Here is a 20,418-nt window from a genome sequence, read left to right as displayed (position 1 = left end):
AATAAAATAAATTAGATACTCAAGCTTACTAACCTCAATGCAGGTGAACTCCAATGTCAGGCTCTCTAGCCGAGAAAGACTGCTTGAAATCCCCATAAAGTTATAAATTAGATATTTGCAATACTCACCCCCTATATAAAATTCAACAGGCTTCACGCCATTCTTAAATGGTGGGTTTATTTTTGGTCCAAAGTACTTAAATGACACGAGATTCATTGTGAAAATCTCAATACTTTCCACATTGAAGCATAAAGTTATCTCCAGACGCTTCAATTTGACCGATAGATCAGGAACTTTCAAATTTACAAGACTATCAGATTCGTGCACAGACAATTGTTCCAAAAATGGGCAGTTAATTAAAAGGTACTCGAGAGCTTGCCCAGTTACATCCACGTATGACAACATGAGGTTGGTCAGGGAGATGCAGTTAGTAAACCCAAGAGACTTTGAACGCAGGTGATTTATGTCGGGAAATTTGTAATTCTCTCCCTCGTCTCTAGAAAATCCGGTCCTTCCTTTGAAGTCCAAGGCAAGACTTTTAACTCTCTTTTCAATTGCAAAGTTAAGCCAATTGTCAATATCAAATCTAGAAGTTACATAAAGATCAAATTGAACTCTGAATTCATCTATAGTTGGAGCGTTGTGCGATTTCACGACTTGATTAACCCAACTCAAATACAAAGGCCTTTGTGCTTCAACTTCCTTTTCACGGTCATCAGCCAGTAGAATTGCATCGATTATATGTGAGGCATCAAAGTTCAAAGCAGTAACATAAGTCCACATGTACCTCCATCTCTTTGAAAGCAGACTACTTCTTCCAGCTTCTTTCATTGCCAATAGTGACAATATTGAAATGAGTATACCATCAGGAAGTCCACTAATGCGATCCTTCAAATACAACCCTCCTCCTTTATCATCCTTCTCACTATTCCAATTAAAGATTAAAAAATAATAATAATTAAAAAACTGTGAGATAACAGAAACGCCGTTGAATCTTTGTAACAAAATTTATATAAAAGAGGCATAGAAATCCATACATAAGTTGAAAAAAAGATGGTACCTTGCGTTTTGAGCACAACATATTGAGGTGGGTCCAGTGGATTTCTCCATGGGATTCAGTTTTCTGCAAAATTTTAACAAATAAATCTGCAGATCCAAGAGATAGAGGAGAAGAAGACGAACGGATTAGAAAGAGAGAAAAACAAAAAAAGAGAGCAATTTTTTATTGTGTATAAACAAACAAGCACATTCCTAAAGACTCCAATCGATAAAGAGGAGAAGAAAACAATTTTATAGAGATTGTGCTAGAGAAGGCATTAAATTTGGTTTGTACCAATTTGGAAAGTAATGTTGAATTGGGTTTATACCAACTTGGAAAGTAGTAGTATACTGTAAATATGTTTCCTACTGGGATTAGGCAACTTGCTACTGTTATCATTGTGGGATCCGGATGAGTAGCAGGATGTTTACAAGTCTAAAGACAGATAGTTGCGACATAAAAATAAAAAATAAAAAATAAAAAATAAAAAATCCGTGATACGGTTATATAACCTTTAAAAAAAAATAAATAAATACTGGTTTAACCTTTATATATATATGATACTGGTTTAGGGATATTTGGAAAAGTCATCGAGGCCATTGACCGTGGTTCAATGTCATAGGTCCGGTCCAATTATTTTTCGGTTCCAAGCCGCTTTTCTAGAGAAAAATAGAATAATCAAGGGTATATTGCTGCAGGAATATTTGGAAGAAAAAATGTTTTTATTTAAGTCCATTAGTTAGTTTCACACCAATAAATCTGACTAGGCTTATTGATCATTACACCAGATCTAGCTAGTACGATCAATAAACAAAAACTCTGGAGAAGTAAAAAATAAATACAAACAAAACTCTTTCCAAAAAATTATAAAAAAAAAAAAAAAAAGAAGCTGATTTATTTTTGTGACATATATTATATTTACATTTATTAATGTTGCAGGGACATGGTTACCGTTTAAAGTTGTGTTCTGCAATTGTTAAAAGTTACTTGGGCCAGTAGCTGTTGAGGTATGCTTGGTTTGCTTTTTTGTTTTTGTTTCCGTGCATGTTTTTGTTGGGCTGATTACCATAACAGTGTTTTTTACCTTGTTTCACTTGTCAACTTTTGTGTAAACCTTCGAAGACCAAACATGCCGTTGGTTTATAATAATCATTGTATTGGACTGTTGTTTTCAACGACACATTCTATCAGGGCAAGATTTTACTATTTTTTTTTCACCACTCGAGACAAAGTCTAAGTTGGTCACATGGTGGTTGAACCTTCATTCATAGGATCACGCGAGGATTGGTGCAATTAAACAAATTTCTAGGTGTAAGCATATTAAAAAGTGTATTTTGTAATTTTAAGGGCCAATTGTACATGGTTTTTAATGATTGTAAACTTCGAACTTGCGAAAATTTCAAAAATGTTCACAGAAGTCTTTGCTAATGTGATACATGTTTATGTAGATATGAGTAAACTTATTCCTGTTTTCTATATAAGATGAAGATAAAATAACAATAAATAAATAAATAAAATCTCTCTACTTCCTCTTGCAATACCTACTCATCAGCCTCTTTTCAAGATTCAACCATCTTGTATATAAATATCAAATAAATTATTCAACAATCCAAATAAATTTACAAGAGAAGGATCTACTGCCAATAGCTTATAGAAAGGAAAAGATAGAGATCTACTGCCATTAGGTTATAGAAACATATGATTAATTAAATGATAACCAAAACTGCTCCAGCAGGAAGCTTGGTTCGAAACTTCTCCGCACGCTTTCTAGCTACATTTTTATACTTGGTCTCCTCAAACTCCCATGGAGTTCCTTTAAGAGATGCTCTGCGAGTATCAAAAGTAATCTTCTCAAGCTTGGCAGGACCCTTGATTAAATACATTGCAAGTTCAACATCAATTATATGCCCCGCAAATCCAACGAATTCCACCACCTTAAGGCACTGATGGGGCCAAATTTTAACACTTTGCCATTTTCTGAATGGTATGCATCTGTCCAATATAAACTGTAACAAGGAGGAATGGAGTCATACCATGCTTTATACATGCAAGTAAACCATTAGCATACAAAACCAAATAAACAAGCATCAAATCATAATTGTTCGGGGCGAATTAGAATCACGACATAACATTACAAGACTCTGGGAAAAATTTTACAAGCATCAATTATATGTGTAACAACATATTAAATGACCATGTGAAACTCTCTGGCAGTAATTGTTAAATCAACGCGGGAACAACAGAGAATGATACGTTGCAAAATATAGCAAGCTAAACACTGCTAGAACATTTTTCCTATTATTATTGAATGTAATAGCCATAAAGAAGTAATTACTTGGGAAAATTGAAGGTTAAAAGTCCAAATGAGTCAAAATTTCCATTTGAAAATTCAATCACAAATGCAATAAACCTCGCAATTTAGAAATCCAGGTTGTAAAGTAAGACTTATTACCTCCAACACAAATTTATACAAGAAAGGACATGCCTCAATCAGGGGGGTAAAAACCATAAGGCTTTCATTATCATCAGCAGTAATTCTCAACTCTAGCTGCTTGAGCTTATGAAATACAGAAAATTTAACAAACTGAATTTGATTCTGAATAAACCAAAGAAAAACTAAATCAGCAGAGTAATAATTGGTAGAAAAGAATAAATAAATAAATAAATAAAAATTTAAAGGGAGGATATAAAATGAATTAGTTAAACTTACTAACCCTCCTGATAGAGGTGAACTCCAACGTAAGGCTCTCTAGCCGAGAAAGATGGCTTGAAATCCCTATAAAGTTATAAATAAGATGTTTGCAATAGTCACCTCCAACATACAATTCAATAGGCTCCTGGGCGGTCTTAAATGGCAGGTTTATTTTTGGTCCGAAGTAATTAAATGACATGAGATTCATTGCAAAAATCTCAATATTTTTCACATTGAAGCATATAAGTTATCTCCAAATGCTTCAATTTGAGTGATAGATCGGGAACTTTCAGATTTACGAGACTTTCAGATTCTTGCACAGACAATTGTTCCAAAGATGGACAGGTAGTTAAGATGTACTCAAGAACTCGTCCACTTACATCGACATGTGACAACACGAGGTTGGTAAGGGAGTTGCAGTTAGTAAACCCAATAGACAATGAATGAAGGTGATTTGTGTGAGAAAATTTGTAATTCTCTCCCACTTCTCTATCATATTCAGTCAATTCTTTCAAGTCTAACTTAAGACTTCTAACTCTCTTTTCCATCGCAAAGTTAATCCAATTGTCAATATCAAATCTGCAAGTTTCATCAAGATCAAATTGAACTCTGAATTCATCTATAGTTGGAGCATTGTGCGATTTCAAGACTTGATTAACCCAACTCAAATACAAAGGCCTTTCCGCTTCAACTTCCTTATCTCCGAGTAGAATTCCATCGATTATACTTGAGGCATCAAAGTTCATACGAGTAACGTATGTCCACATGTACCTCCATCTCTTTGAAATCAGACTAGATCTTGCAGCTTCTTTCATTGTCAATAGTGACAAGATTGAAACGAGTATAACATCAGGAAGTCCACCAATGCGATCCTCCAAACACAACCCTACTCCTTTATCATCCTTATCACTATTCCACTTGAACATAAAATAAAAAAATAAAAAAAATTAAGAAAGCGTGATAACAGAAACAACACAGTACTGCTGGATTTTTGTAAAAATATTTCTTTATTTAAAAATAAAACAATAATAGCCATAAAATAAAAAAATATTCCACTTGAACATAAAATAAAAAAATTAAAATTAAAATTAAAATTAAGAAAGCGTGATAACAGAAACAACACAGTACTGCTGGATTTTTGTAAAAATATTTCTTTATTTAAAAATAAAACAATAATAGACATATAAATCCATACATACACAAGGAAAAAGATGGTACCTTGAGTTTTGAGCACAACATATTGATGAGGAGGAGGGTTTAGTGGTTTTCTCCATGGAATTTGAACTTACAGTTCTCTGCATAATTTAACAAATAAAATCTGCAGATCCAAGAGATAGAAGGAGGAGAAACTGAACTGATTAGAGATATAAAAACCAAACAAGAAAGCAATTTTGTGTATAAATGAACAAGCACATTCATAAAGACACTAAGTTTTGCTTGCTTTATTTGATTAAAAAAAAAAAAAAACAATTTTATATAGATTGCGCGCGTTAAATTTGGTCTGCACCAACTTGGAAAGTAATGTTAAATTGGGTTTGTATCAACATGGAAAGTAATAATGATGAGAAGTAATATGATTAGGCAACTTGATACTGGTTTAACTGATACTGACCTCCTCTGAAGTGTATTATAATTATGACATGTTTGGTTCAAAAACTCTGGAGAAGTAAAATAATAATAATAATAAATACAAAGAAAACTCCTAGTAAATTATAAACAAAAGCTGATTCTAAATTTTTTTTTTTTTAAAAAAAAAAAAAAAAATCTGAAACTGGCAGTTTTCAAGAAATTACCGTCATAATCCGATCTTTTGTCTCTGACAAGAACGAAAAAGAAAATTTACAGAACAAATTTTCATGATAATATTGCATGAAAATTATGGCTTAAGAAAATTTACAGAACAAATTTACAGAGAAAAACTTACAGGACTCTTCTAAGTGTTGCGCCTTAAGATCCTTGAGGGTTGGGAGGATCTGCTCTTCTAGGGTTATAATGATGGCTCAACTTCAACAAACCAACGATTGAGAAGAAAAGAAAAGAACAAAAAAAAAAAAGACGAACGGTTGAGATGCTTTGAAATTTAATGGCTGAGATGAAATGTTATTTTAATGATGGGTTTATGAAGTATTAACTCTTTGGACTTTTTCCTTAAACTAAAATAAATAAATAAAATATCCTCTTCGGACTTGTTAATGAAATTATGTGAGTTGGGCCAAACTTATACTTATATGGGCTAAACCTTTGTAATGGGGCCTTTCAGTTAATGAGTTTGTTCTCTATTGGTCTTCCGTTCCTTACGTGGTTATTGGTCTTGCATTGTTGGCCCAGTGATGATGGGGTGATGCTGAATTTAGAATCAAACAATATACTCCGTAATTCCCAATTATGAAGTTGTTACTTGTTAGTAAATAAGTACAGTATAAATTTTTATATTAATGGTTCGTCGTAAAATATATTTTTTTAAATATTTTTTGTTTTTAGGTTAAATATTTTTTTTTTTTTATTTTGTCGGTATTTGGTAAAAGTCCACGTCGAAGTTGAGGTCAAGTCCATTGAATGGGACATGTAAAATAATTGCCGAAAATTTATGAATAAATTATTTTTATTAAATTTTAATGTTTTTTTTCTTTGAAAATATTTTACGATAACCAAACAGTAAAAAATAAAAAAATATTTTACGTCCAAATAAATGGAGCAATTTGTGAATTTTTTTTTGAAAAGTTGTTTGGCTAGAGATTTTGAAACTGTTTCCCCTGGGCTTTGTGGATTTGCACCAATGAATTTTAACCTGATAAAAAGTAACTTTTATTTTTTTATTTTTTTGATAAATTAAGAAATGTTAAATGTTAGATTATATATATGCAAAATTTCAAAGGGTGTTTGACATTAATTCGGCTCCTTCAAATCCCATTAAGCATAATCAACTAATATTTGTTTTTAAAACTCACTTTCAGTAGCTTTTAAGGGATTGTGGATGTAAAATACAATAAATACCTATATCTATCAACAAGTTATCTGTCAAAAGTTAACTACATTACTTTCATCGGTGACTAACAACATAGATGACCCAACACCTCGATAACCCTATTCCACCAACTCCACCCGATAATTATATATATATATATATAAAGTTCCTTTAAATATGTAATTGCACAATAATAATAATAATAAAGTGAAATTTAATACCTCAATGTACTTTGAGTTTGAAAAGAATTTCTGTTATGCCTTTGATGTATCCATGATAGCATAATAATAGAATATGCTACGTGACATTTAGATTGTAATATTTTTTCAATTAGTTTAATCATCAGATGCAGGCCGGTTTTGGAATCAGCAATATGCTAGAATCAAAACCATTTGATAAAAGCATGAATTGCCATTTGGTTCTTTCTCAAGCCACGTATAAAGTAATGAACTCTCTATGGAACCCTCTTAAAGAGAAAGAAGGTGACGATATTTTCACAGATTTGGACCTTTCCATGCTCACGTTCCGCCCTTGGTGCCGGCATAACAGTATACTACTCAATTTGCTCTCTTAGAATGGATGAAAGATTGTTGGAGGTTGCTCATGAGGGAAACATCGATCGTTTGTATGCATTAATTCGAGAGGATACAGGTATTCTGGAGCGCAATATCGATGATATCTTGTTAGCTGATACACCCTTACATGTGGCTGCATCAACCGGTAACCATCATTTTGCTGCAGAAGTCATGAGGTTGAAGCCCTCGTATGCTACGAAGCTCGACCTAGATGGCCTTAGCCCCATGCACGTTGCTCTGCGAGGTGGGCATGACCGCATTGTTAAGTTGTTCGTCTCGGTTGACAGCAACTTAGTCCGGGACAAAGGAATAGAGGGCACAACTCCTTTGCACTACGCAGTTGCTGTGGAAAATGATAATCTCTTGAGATTGTTTCTATTGGCTTGTCCAGACTCTATTGAAGATTTGACAACTAGACGAGAAACTGCACTGCATATTGCTTTAAAATACCACAATCAGAGAATTTTTGAAGTGTTGGTGGGATGGCTAAAAAGGGTCGAGAAGGAGGACATCTTGAACTGGGCCGACGAGGATGGCAACACCGTCTTGCATATGGCAACATCAAAAAATCAAACCCAGGCAAGTCTCTCATCCAACATATATAAATACAATTCCCTATTGCAATTCTATTTTCATTTCTATATAGATAATGATTAATTAATAACCAATATCATCTTCTCCATGCATGATGCTCTTCAAATTCATTTTAAACTTATATTAAGGAGAATAATGATAAATAGTTCGAAAGCCTAGATCGATCACATCACCATGTCATGACATTAGTCAGATATGTCCGACTGTCGGACTCCATATCATTATTTCATGATTAGCACATGCGCGCCTTACATCACATCACCATGTCATGACATTAGTCAGATGTGTCCGACTGTCGGACTCCATATTATTATTCTATCAAGGATCATGATTAGCACACGCGCGCCTTGTCTAGGTGTAATTTATTTATTTATTTATTTATTTTTGGGGAATTTGCAGGCTGTAAAATTGTTGTTAAGCAAAAAGTTGATTAGAAAGATTAAGGTAAATGCCAAGAACGACATGGGGTTAACAAGTCTGGACATCTTTCAACTTCCAAAGGAATTGGACAACAGAGAGATTGGGGACATGCTATGCCAAGCTAAAGCAATGAGAGGAATATCCGTCAACCATGATCCACTCCAAGAAATACATGATGATGAGGCCAGCAAAAAGATGTCGCCGGAAGAAACAGTACAGAAGTACTTCGGACTTGGCGCGCAAAAGAAGTCGCCGGCTGATAAAATAGACATGACTCAGTCGGTACTAACAGTGGCTGTACTGATTGCCACCGCCACATTCCAGGCCGTGCTCAGCCCTCCCGGTGGATTATGGCAAGATGACTACTATATCCCGCCCATTCCCGTCCCCAACACCACATTGCCATATGGAGTAAGAACACATACGGCAGGGAAGCCAACAATGAAGCCATTCCAATTCTTTTGTTTCTATTTTCTCAACAGCGTGACATTTTATGCTTCCATGAGTATAATCCGCCTCCACACAATTGGCCTCCCTCATAAACTGTTGGATGTATTCCAAATCTTTTTCACTGCCACCTGTTTTTGTTGTCTCATCCTTATCTCACCAATACCCGAAGACAAATTCGATCTCTCGCTGCATCTGATTTTATATGGTTTCAATTTGTTTCACATCATCATCGCATTTATAACGAACTCTTGGTGGCTGAGGTTGTTGTCATTTCTTAATAGACTAATTAGAATGCCATACCTATCCATTCTCATCTTTCTTATTCTGTTTTACTTCCTTTCCTGATATCATTTTCTCAGTGTGTTTTATGTAATTTCCTTTCCTCTTTTTTCCCTTTCTTTTTTTTTTTTTTTTTTTTTTTTTTTTTTTTTTTTTTTCAACTGTTGGAAGCATAATCAGTGTGTGAATGTTTTTCTTGCGAAATAAAATATATGGAGTATTACGTTTGCCATCTTCAATTTTCATTAATGAGAGTGAGTTACACTAACTATGAAGTGTCTACTTTTTAATACAAGTTTACTATTTTTAACCCCCGTATTAGAATTGCCACATGGTTGTAGGAAACTATCATTCACGACAGTACTGGAAATATTCCCAATGAGGGAAAATGAAGTTTTAACTTTAGGATTCAGTTATTTGAAAACATATTTTAAAAGTTTTAAAAACATAACACAGTTTTGAGTAAAGTATAAAAAAAATTACTGTACTTTTATTTCTTAGTTAAAAAAAATATTACTGTACTTGTTATTTAATACTGGTACTTTTAAACTGACCCTTCACCTCTTTAAAATAAAAAATCATAGTTTAAAGGGTTCGTGTAAAACAACATAGTTTAGGGATTAATTGCTGGTTTACTCGTAATTCCCAGGGTGTCGGGAGTGGGAGGCTAAGGAGGTCATGGCCCTCCAGAGGTGGTGGATCCCTTAATTTTTTTCAAATTTTGTTATACCCTCTAAAATTATTACATAGTATGAATATATATATATATATATATATATATATATATATATATTGTAATTAAACCAAAAATTAATATATTTCTATATTAAATTTAATATTTGTTCAGATTATATTATATAAATTGCATAACAATATATGTAAACTCAAAAAAAAAAAAGAGGGGGGGGGGGGGGGGTAACCTGAGGTTTTGGTCAACGCCACTCAGCGGATAGTCAATGATTTTTTTTTTTACATTGACACCCCTTAAGGTTTTAATAATGTGCATTGACATCCATCCAGGCCTCTGAAATCATATGAAATTACATTTTAACTCTCTGACTTGTCAACAACTCCATTTAAATCATGAAATTACAAATTTTACCTCTTAACTAAATTTAATGGACCAAACTAACCTCTTCTACACAAATAATTTATATGAGTAATGATAGGGGAACCGAAAAGGAATCTCTAAATTAACATCGAATTTGACGTGGTTGGCTATACTTATCACGTGTTAAACAATTATTTTTTAGAAAAGATAATGTGGACAAAAACACATGATTTGGGATTTATTCGGAGAAATCATTCGGTGATCTTATCATTTTTTAATTTATATATAACAATATGCCATCATAACCAAAAAAATAAATAAATAAATAAATAAAAAATTGGAGGGAGTGTCATTGTTAAAAAAAAAAAGGGAATGGTTGGTTAGGTACTTATACCAGCTATGTCCCATATCGGGAAAAGAGAGGAGGACTGATTGGCTAGGTACTAAAATGAACCAAAAAAAAAAAAAGAGTTAGAGATTAGGGTAAAGGAAAATGATTAATGATGAGGGTAGTTTCGTTAATTAACAAGGCTGATATTTTATAAATGAATTCAATTAAATAAAAAGGGCTAATATGACATTTGAAACCAGATGGAGTGTCATTTGAGTGACATTAACCGAAACATCAGGTGTTAATGCAATTTACCCAAAAACAAAAGAAAAAAAAAAAAAAAAAGACAAAAAAAATCACCACCCTACGTCCCTAGTTTTACACTACGCCGCAACCACGTTTGCAAGCCATACTACAAACTCGGCTAAACACGGTCCTTAGCCGTTGTCTCTAACAAATACGACGTTGGTGATTGTAACAATGAGATTTTCTGCTAATTACACAAACTTCCCAGAGTTTCCATCAATTGCACTCACCTCCCACCGTCACGACCAGCGTCGTAAAAGTCGTCGTGTTCGTTAAACAGACCCAACTGTCCCAACATACACTACTTCTGTACGGAGAAGCCCTGAGTATATTGAGTTGGATAATGATTCAGAAGATGATGAGGATCAGATAGGTGAGAGTTCACAGCAGGAACTCATCGATCATAGTAAATCGCGAAGTCCAACTCCTATACCCTAACGAAAGTCCCCACGAATTCCTGTCCCAATTAAAAAGTATTTGGATTATATGTTGCTCACAGATGGTGATGAGTCTAAATGTTATGCTGAAACATGTCAGATTGAAGATGCTAGCAAGTGGGAGCTTGTAATGGAAGATGGGATGAAGTCCCTTATCTCCAACAAAACATGGGAACTTGCCAAGTTATCAACAGGAAAGAAAGCTCTTCACAACAAGTGAGTGTATAGGGTCAAAGAGGAACATGATGGTTCCAAGAGATATAAGGTAAGATTGGTGGTCCAAGGATTTTAGTAGAAGGAAGGGATTGACTACACCGATATTTTTTCACCGGTAGTGAAACTGACTACCATTTGGTCAATTCTCAGCATTGTTGCAGCAGAAGGTTTACACCTAGAGCAGTTAGATGTCAAAATTGCTTTCTTCCGCGGAGACCTCGAGGAGGAGATTTACATGTAGCAACCGTAGGGTTTTTCAGTCAAAGGAAAAGAGAAATTTATGTGCAACTTGAAGAAAAACTTGTATGGTTTGAAACAAGCCCCGAGGCAATGGCACAGAAATTTAATGGGTTTATTGTGAAGACATGGCTACAATAAATGTAACGCTGACCATTACTACTACTTCAAGAGGTTTGAAACGAGTTACATCATCCTCCTACTTTATGTTGATGACATGTTAGTAGCTGGTTCTGATTTTGAAGAAATCAGCAAGTTGAAGAAGTAGTTGTCGAATGAGTTCGAAATGAAAGATCTTGGTGCAACGAAGCAGATTCTTGGGATGAGAATTAATAGAGACAAGCAGAAAGGTACTTTGGAATTGTCTCAGGCTGAGTACGTTGAACGAGTTCTGAAGAGGTTCAACATGAGTAATGCTAAGGCGGTAAGTTCACCCTCAGCTAATCACTTTCGATTATCCTAAGATCAATGGCCGAAAACAGATGATGAGATGAACTTGATGGCTAAGATTTTGTATGCCTCAGCCATTGGAAGTTTAATGTATGCCATAGTTTTCATGAGAGCAGATATTGCATATGCAGTAGGAGCTGTAAGCAGATTCATGACGAATGGGGGAAAGCTACACTGGGAAGCAGTGAAGTGGATATTAAGATATTTACGGGGTACCACAGACAAATGTCTATGTTTCAGAAGAGGCGAGGTAAAACTACAGGGATATATAGATTCAGACTTTGTTGGTGAGATAGATCGTAGAAGAAGTACAATAGGGTTTGTTTTCAAGGCAAGTACAATTGCAGTTAGTTGGGTTTCGCAGATACAGAAGATTATAGCGTTATTTACTACAGAAGCAGTGTATGTTGCTATGACAGAAGCCAGTAAGGAGATGATCTGACTACAGGGATTGTTGGCAGTTAAGATTGGAACAGGTGAATAATGTTTTGCACAGTTATAGTCAGAGTGCAATACATCTGGCAAAGAATTCAGCATTTCATTCGAGGACCAATCATATAGGATTTCGGTATCACTTCATCAGATCTTTGTCGGAAGATGGGGTGCTGACACTTGAGAAGATACTTGGCACCAAGAATCCAGCCGACATGTTAACTAAGACAGTCACTACAGAGAAACTGAAGTTGTGTTCAACTTCAGTCGGTCTTCAAGCTTGAAGACAGAAAGAAGCGCACCGTTATCACTAAAGTTGAGTTACTCGTGCAAAGTTTGCCAAGTGAGAGATTGTTGTGATATGGCTCACATTTCCCAAAGCCACTTCCATCTGTTGGCCATTTCCTAAAATGATAAAGTAAAGTTTATCACTTTATAATTGCAATTGGATTCCTTTCAGCTACCATTACATCCTGTTGGTTAGTGGATTAATTTTCTATGGCTCACAAATGCAATGTCCACCATTTGTTGTCTTTTATCTGCAGCTATAAATAGGAACAGAGAAGCTGAAAACAAGCAACACAATATATACAAGCTCAATAGCTTAACAAGAGTAGAGCAGAGTGAGAAAGAGAAAAAAAAAAAAAAAAAAAAAAAAAGAAGAAGAAAAATACAGTATGAGCATTTTTCAGAGAGTGAGCAAGAAACACATAGTGTATTTTTCAGGATTGATAGAGAGATATACGGTGCGTGTGTGTGTGTCATCTGCTGATCCACATCTTGTAATTACTCAATAGATATAGTGAATTTCTGGTGTGCACTGTGGATGTAGGCAAAATTGGCCGAACCACGTATAATTTTTGTCTTGTGATTTTGTGTATGTTTTTGTGCAGATTGATGGCAGGGTCCTTAGGGAATTAATGGCATCTAATTTCCTAACAGTTGCGCCCACCATGAACATAATGGACATTGCCTTGGAGAGGAAGGAAGAGGCTTTATGCTTTGTGACGAAATTTGCCCACACATCCAGTTTGGACACTTTATGGCCAATGCTGCAATATTGGAAGCCTTTGAGGGAGAGAGTTTTATCCATGTGGTGGACTTGGGTATGATTCTTGGTTTACCACACTGCCAGCAATGGCGTGGACTAATCCAGAGCCTGGCCAACTGTGCTGGCCAGCCACCACGCCACCTCAGGATCACTAGGGTTGGCATTTGTGTTCCAAACCATTGGCGACGAGCTTGAGGCTTTTGCAGAAGGATTGGGCATAAATTTGGAGTTCTCTATAGTGGAAAGTAATTTGGAAAACCTAAAACCTGAAGAAATTAAAACGCTTGATGGCGAAGTGCTTGTAATCAATAGCATTTTGCAGTTGCATTGTGTGATGAAGGAAAGTCGTGGGGCTTTAAACTCGGTTCCGCAGATAATCCATGAGCTCTCTCCCAAGGTTTTAGTCCTCATTGAGCAAGACTCGAGCCACAATGGACCATTCTTTCTTGGGAGGTTAATAGAAGCACTGTGTTATTATTCAATAAAATTTAACTCCCTTAATGCAATGTTACCTAAGCATGACACAAGGCACGTGAAGATGGAGCAGTTCTACTTTGCGAAGGAGATTAAGAACATTGTAAGCTGTGAGGGGCTGGCAAGGGTGGAAAGGCACGAGAGGGTGGACCAGTGGCAAAGAAGAATGAGCCGAGCTGGTTTCTAGCCCACGCCAATTAAGATGGTGGCTCAGGCAAAACAATGGCTGGGGAAGATTAAGATTTGTGATGGTTATACCATAGTGGAAGAGCAGGGTTGCTTGGTTTTTGGGTGGAAATCAAAGCCGATTGTTACGGCTTCTTGCTGGAAATGTTGAATTTTAGCTGCCAAATTTTCATTTCCAAGTGCCAAAAAAGGAGACTAGGATCAAATTTTGTAATCAATAAAGAATTTTGGGGGTTTTCCATGGAACTAAAAATAAAGGATCATCTGTTACCACAATGTGATGTTGGTATCCCCAAATTCAATTGAGCCTGGACTCTTGAATTTAGACTGAAAAAAAGGAAATAGAGTTTGAATATTTGGTGTTTAGGAGGGTGAAGTTATGAAATAAAGTAGTATTGGTGGTTTAATGTGCATATAGACTGGTTATCATGTACACACCGACATTTTTTGTTCTCTAATTAATAACCAAAGTGACTAAATTTGTTCACAATTTTTAGGCCTAATTATCATGTGATAATCAATGTAATTGCAACAGAATTTTTAATGATCAACCACTAAAGAATGGCATTATTATGCTATGGGTAGGTTCTGCATTAGATTAGTGGCAAATGTCTCTGCAAATCATAGTAATATATTGTCCAAATGTTTTTATAATTTTGATTTCTCAAGCTTTCTTTTTCTTTTGTCAAAATGACTTGAGAATGAACCTAGATTTAGGGATGGACATGGGGCGGGTTGCGGCGGGGAATGCCTTCCCCATTCCCATCCCTGTCCCAAAACTGTTTATTAAACGAGGTGGGGCGGGACGAGGGCGGATTTTGTAGAGTACTTTCGTAATGGTAATAATTCTTTTTTCTCAAGTGAAAAAAATAAAATTTAACTTCTCAATTGGAATTGTAAACTTAATATTATTGTAAGAATAACAAAATAATACATAAAAGTTAAAATAAGAATAATACAAAACAATATTTAGTGGTTGAAATAGAATCAATTGAATATAAAATAAAGTATATATACAAAATAATAATTCATCACTATAAACAGGGCGGGGCGGGGTGACCTTTCCTCATCCCCGCCTCATAACCATGCGGGTTTTCAATCCTAATTCACATCTCCGCTCCAAAACCATTTAACCACCCCCATAACCATTCTAAACGGGGCGGGGTGGGCGGGTTCCCAACGGGATACTCTCCCAAGGAGCTTCATGTGCCATCTTGTGCCATTACATCTCTTATGAAACAACTTAGACCGCTTATGTAACAATTTCATATTACTTATGCAACAATTTTACATTGCTTATGCAATGATTATATATATATATATATATTTCTTTTTCAGGGGTAAAAACTATATTATATCGCTTATGCAATAATTCTTCTTCTTCTTCCTTTTTTTCTTCTTCTTTATTTATTTTTATTTATTTAAAGCCAAACGCTCTTAATCCCTCTTTGTTTCTATAATTAAGGCAAAGTATTAATTGATATATAATTCCGATAAAATCATTTTGTTCAAGCACATATTGCACTGTACTTGAAAATGCTTTACATGTGACCAATTGTATGAAGCTATGCGTGTTAGTGACCATAGGTTTATACGATTGGTCATATGTAGAGCACCGGTTGAATTCCATTGATGCTAGTCAGAAACTTGCAGTAAAATGACAACAATAACTGACAAAATGTTGGAGATAGTATGTAACACCCCCACATTTTCCACGCATAAGTTGATCAGGTTTATACACGAAAAACGAGGAATATCAAAAACAATTGGCAATATACAAGCATGGAATACAAAATGATGATAATAAAAGAATTTAGACAGGAAAGGAACACTAAATAATACAACATCCATCCATCATTTATTTAATACAGTACTTCATTACATCTTGGAAATCCTATGTCAAAGATCCCTAAATATAACCCTGAGAGTTCAACGTCAAAAGTAAATAAAAACTGAAACTGAAGTAATACATAAAACTTCTACCCTGAACTGGATCGTAAGAGTAGATGAGTTCGGATGGTGGTCCCACACTGCTAACCTCAACCTTGGAACGGGTACTGACCGTATCCTGAAATAACAACAATGGTGGGTCAACCCCACGAGCAAGTCCTCTCTACTATGACCCAAATCAAAGAATCAAATAAATTAATCATTATGAATCGGTTGAGTACTATATCTGTATACATCCTAAGGGAACTATCCCATGTATAACATGACCTCAACCAGAATAGACGGTGATCACTTAGACTCACACTAGGTGGTTAAGTGTCGCCTTTCCCCACCCGGGAAATCAGCTATTATACATGGTGCACGGTACTGACAACACAGAATATAACGAACTACACAGTGATAACACCTCGCAAAGTACTGATGAATATACTGAGCATATAAGTTAGGCAACACATGCCAGCAATATTAATAAATATACTGAGTATGTTAATTAGGTAACTTATGCCAATAATATTAAACCACATACCCCGACAGCCACACATCTGTCTATCGCAACGAATACATAAGGTATAAATGAGTCTAAACTTATTAGGCAGCTCACATGGTTTTATATGGCAACACATCCATATAATATAAATGCGACATAATTTAAACAGTCCATTTATTTCCTGAAATGCACACAACATAATAATCATGGTTTATATATGATTAACAGTATAAATATCCCATAATATATATTGGATAATTTATATGACTAAAACATGGCATTATTTAATTTAACAGTAATGTTTGATTCCATTTAGTAAGATATTAACACTATTTATATTTAACAATGTCATTAAATAAATCACATTAATATCCGTACCGTAAACGAGCCAATAGATGCTTAGAAGAGATTAATTGGCCATAAGAATAATTAACGGGTATTAAAATAATAATTTCGTGGCCCGTTAAACCCGTAAATACCAACACAGTACCTAAAAATCCACGTTTAAGGTTCTGGAATTTACAAAACAGGCCCTAGGGGTATTCTGGTAATTTCCAGCAGCTGTAGGGACCCCACACGCGCCCTCACGCGCCTCCCAGAGCCTCCCCACGCGCAGCCCAACCTTCCCCACTCTCCCACGCGCCTCCACGCGCGTCTGGCATCAGCCACGCGCGCACCATGGCTTCCTGCAGACGTGTCACTTCCTGGTTGGTTGGCTGCATCCGGACTCCGTACTCGCGTCACACCGGATCATCTCTCCCTATCTTCCCTCCATCCAACGCCCACAGATCCGGGTGTACCGCGGTAACATGGACCGCGATGCACCGGATCAATCAGACTCTACCAAGGGCCAGGATGCACGCGCGCACTAACCTACCATGCGCCGCATCACACCGGATCACTCCGGTCATCTTCTTCACTTCCGGTGGCCGGAAACCTCGCCGGAGGCTCGCCGGAAATTGCAGAAAATGCCCGAAAAATTCCTAAAAATTTTTAAAAAAAACCCTGACGCCTTAAGGAAATATTTTAGCTATTTTTAACTTCATAGGATAATAACTAATTATCTACCATCCTAAATAATTAAAAATTCATTAATTTAATAAACTAAAAAAATCATTTATTAAAATCTAAGCATGCTCTCAATGCTCCATCATAATCTAAATAATTTAAACAATTAATTTATGGATTCAAAGGGGAAAAATAGATAATAACTTGCCTTTTTGGATTTAAAATAAATCCGCTGGTTGCGCGTAGTCGGGTAAATTCCCTACACCGGTCCAAGCTCCTTTCTTTCTCTCTCTTCCTTTCCACACTTTTACAATGGCTTACTAAAATTTATAATTTGTGTCTAGAATCAAAACCATTTGATAAGAGCATGAATTGCCATTTGGACCTTTCCATGCTCACGTTCCGCCCTTGGTGCTGGCATAACAGTATACTACTCAATTGGCATACATTTTAAGCATGCACCCTGCACATACATCCAAAGGTATAGCTCTCTTAGAATGGATGAAAGATTGTTGGAGGTTGCTCATGAGGGAAACATCGATCGTTTGTATACATTAATTCGGGAGGATACAGGTATTCTGGAGCGCAATATCGATGATATCTTGTTAGCTGATACACCCTTACATGTGGCTGCATCAACCGGTAACCATCATTTTGCTACAGAAGTCATGAGGTTGAAGCCCTCGTATGCTACGAAGCTTGACCTAGATGGCCTTAGCCCCATGCACGTTGCTCTGCGAGGTGGGCATGACCGCATTGTTAAGTTATTCGTCTCGGTTGACAGCAACTTAGTCCGGGACAAAGGAATAGAGGGCACAACTCCTTTGCACTACGCAGTTGCTGTGGAAAATGATAATCTCTTGAGATTGTTTCTATTGGCTTGTCCAGACTCTATTGAAGATTTGACAACTAGACGAGAAACTGCACTGCATATTGCTTTAAAATACCACAATCAGAGAATTTTTAAAGTGTTGGTGGGATGGCTAAAAAGGGTCGAGAAGGAGGACATCTTGAACTGGGCCGACGAGGATGGCAACACCGTCTTGCATATGGCAACATCAAAAAATCAAACCCAGGCAAGTCTCTCATCCAACATATATAAATACAATTCCCTATTGCAATTCTATTTTCATTTCTATACAGATAATGATTAATTAATAACCAATATCATCTTCTCCATGCATGATGCTCTTCAAATTCATTTTAAACTTATATTAAGGAGAATAATGATAAATAGTTCGAAAGCCTGGATCGATCACATCACCATGTCATGACATTAGTCAGATATGTCCGACTATCGGACTCCATATCATTATTTCATGATTAGCACATGCGCGCCTTACATCACATCACCATGTCATGACATTAGTCAGATGTGTCCGACTGTCGAACTCCATATTATTATTCTATCAAGGATCATGATTAGCACATGCGCGCCTTGTCTAGGTGTAATTTATTTATTTATTTATTTTTGGGGAATTTGCAGGCTGTAAAATTGTTGTTAAGCAAAAAGTTGATTAGAAAGATTAAGGTAAATGCCAAGAACGACATGGGGTTAACAAGTCTGGACATCTTTCAACTTCCAAAGGAATTGGACAACAGAGAGATTGGGGACATGCTATGCCAAGCTAAAGCAATGAGAGGAATATCCGTCAACCATGATCCACTCCAAGAAATACATGATGATGAGGCCAGCAAAAAGATGTCGCCGGAAGAAACAGTACAGAAGTACTTCGGACTTGGCGCGCAAAAGAAGTCGCCGGCTGATAAAATAGACATGACTCAGTCGGTACTAACAGTGGCTGTACTGATTGCCACCGCCACATTCCAGGCCGTGCTCAGCCCTCCCGGTGGATTATGGCAAGATGACTACTATATCCCGCCCATTCCCGTCCCCAACACCACATTGCCATATGGAGTAAGAACACATACGGCAGGGAAGCCAACAATGAAGCCATTCCAATTCTTTTGTTTCTATTTTCTCAACAGCGTGACATTTTATGCTTCCATGAGTATAATCCGCCTCCACACAATTGGCCTCCCTCATAAACTGTTGGATGTATTCCAAATCTTTTTCACTGCCACCTATTTTTGTTGTCTCATCCTTATCTCACCAATACCCGAAGACAAATTCTATCTCTCGCTGCGTCTGATTTTATATGGTTTCAATTTGTTTCACATCATCATCGCATTTATAACGAACTCTTGGTGGCTGAGGTTGTTGTCATTTCTTAATAGACTAATTAGAATGCCATACCTATCCATTCTCATCCTTCTTATTCTGTTTTCCTTCCTTTACTGATATCATTTTCTCATTGCGTTTTATGTAATTTCCTTTTCTTTTCTCTTTTTTCTTTTTTCTTTTTTAAAGCATAATTAGTGTGTGAGTGATTTACTTGCCGAATAAAATATATGGAGTATATGTTTGCCATCTTCAATTTTCATTAATGAGAGTGAGTTACACTAACTATGAAACGTCTAGTTTTTAATACAAGTTTACTATTTTTAACGTACCCCTCTATTAGAATTACCACATGGTTGTAGGAAACTATATATCATTCATGACGGTACTGAAAATATTCTCAACGAGGGAAAATGAAGTTTTAACTTCAGGATTCAGTTATTTGAAAATATATTTTAAAAGTTTTAAAAACAAAAAACAGTTTTGAGTAAAGTATAAAAAAATTACTGTACTTGTTATTTAATACTGGTACTTTTAAACTGACCCTTCACCTCTTTAAAATAAAAAACCATGGTTTCAAGGGTTTCGTGTAAAACAACATAGTTT

The 20,418-nt window shown here is 35.9% G+C and overlaps 3 protein-coding genes and 1 pseudogene across 4 annotated transcripts; 3 read left to right on the top strand and 1 right to left on the bottom strand.

Annotated features, from left to right (window-relative positions):
* Nucleotides 1–2,595: 2,595 nt before the first annotated feature.
* LOC132303952 (F-box/LRR-repeat protein At3g03360-like) lies at nucleotides 2,596–5,881 on the bottom strand. 2 transcript variants are annotated; one of them, XM_059801406.1, is made up of 4 exons: nucleotides 5,525–5,881; nucleotides 4,950–5,389; nucleotides 3,492–4,640; nucleotides 2,596–3,045 (listed from the first exon to the last, which is right to left on the bottom strand). In XM_059801406.1, exons 2-3 carry the CDS (start codon nucleotides 5,030–5,032, stop codon nucleotides 3,950–3,952), a joined length of 774 nt encoding a protein of 257 aa, XP_059657389.1. In that variant the 5' UTR covers nucleotides 5,033–5,389; nucleotides 5,525–5,881; the 3' UTR covers nucleotides 2,596–3,045; nucleotides 3,492–3,949. The 2 variants fall into 2 exon arrangements, with proteins under 2 accessions (XP_059657389.1, XP_059657390.1); XM_059801407.1 differs by lacking the exon at nucleotides 5,525–5,881 and having other exon boundaries at nucleotides 3,492–3,635; nucleotides 3,754–4,640; nucleotides 4,950–5,503.
* A 1,390-nt stretch (nucleotides 5,882–7,271) lies between these two features.
* Nucleotides 7,272–11,596, top strand: LOC132305359 (ankyrin repeat-containing protein BDA1-like). The gene is made up of 4 exons (XM_059803012.1): nucleotides 7,272–7,850; nucleotides 8,265–8,696; nucleotides 11,240–11,355; nucleotides 11,506–11,596. The coding sequence occupies exons 1-4, from the start codon at nucleotides 7,272–7,274 to the stop codon at nucleotides 11,594–11,596; spliced, it is 1,218 nt and encodes a 405-aa protein (XP_059658995.1).
* A 282-nt stretch (nucleotides 11,597–11,878) lies between these two features.
* On the top strand, nucleotides 11,879–14,336 carry LOC132305358 (GRAS family protein RAD1-like; annotated as a pseudogene).
* A 3,791-nt stretch (nucleotides 14,337–18,127) lies between these two features.
* LOC132305357 (ankyrin repeat-containing protein BDA1-like) lies at nucleotides 18,128–19,679 on the top strand. The gene is made up of 3 exons (XM_059803011.1): nucleotides 18,128–18,706; nucleotides 19,117–19,548; nucleotides 19,620–19,679. Exons 1-3 carry the CDS (start codon nucleotides 18,128–18,130, stop codon nucleotides 19,677–19,679), a joined length of 1,071 nt encoding a protein of 356 aa, XP_059658994.1.
* The last annotated feature ends 739 nt before the right edge of the window (nucleotides 19,680–20,418 follow it).

Source organism: Cornus florida, unplaced genomic scaffold (assembly GCF_030987335.1).
Source record: "Cornus florida cultivar Cherokee Brave unplaced genomic scaffold, ASM3098733v1 CherokeeBrave_3.0.0_Hap2_Chr04, whole genome shotgun sequence".
NCBI lineage: Eukaryota > Viridiplantae > Streptophyta > Magnoliopsida > Cornales > Cornaceae > Cornus > Cornus florida.
The sequence above is the reverse complement of the archived record's forward strand: the minus strand, read 5'-3'. Positions and strand labels throughout refer to the sequence as shown.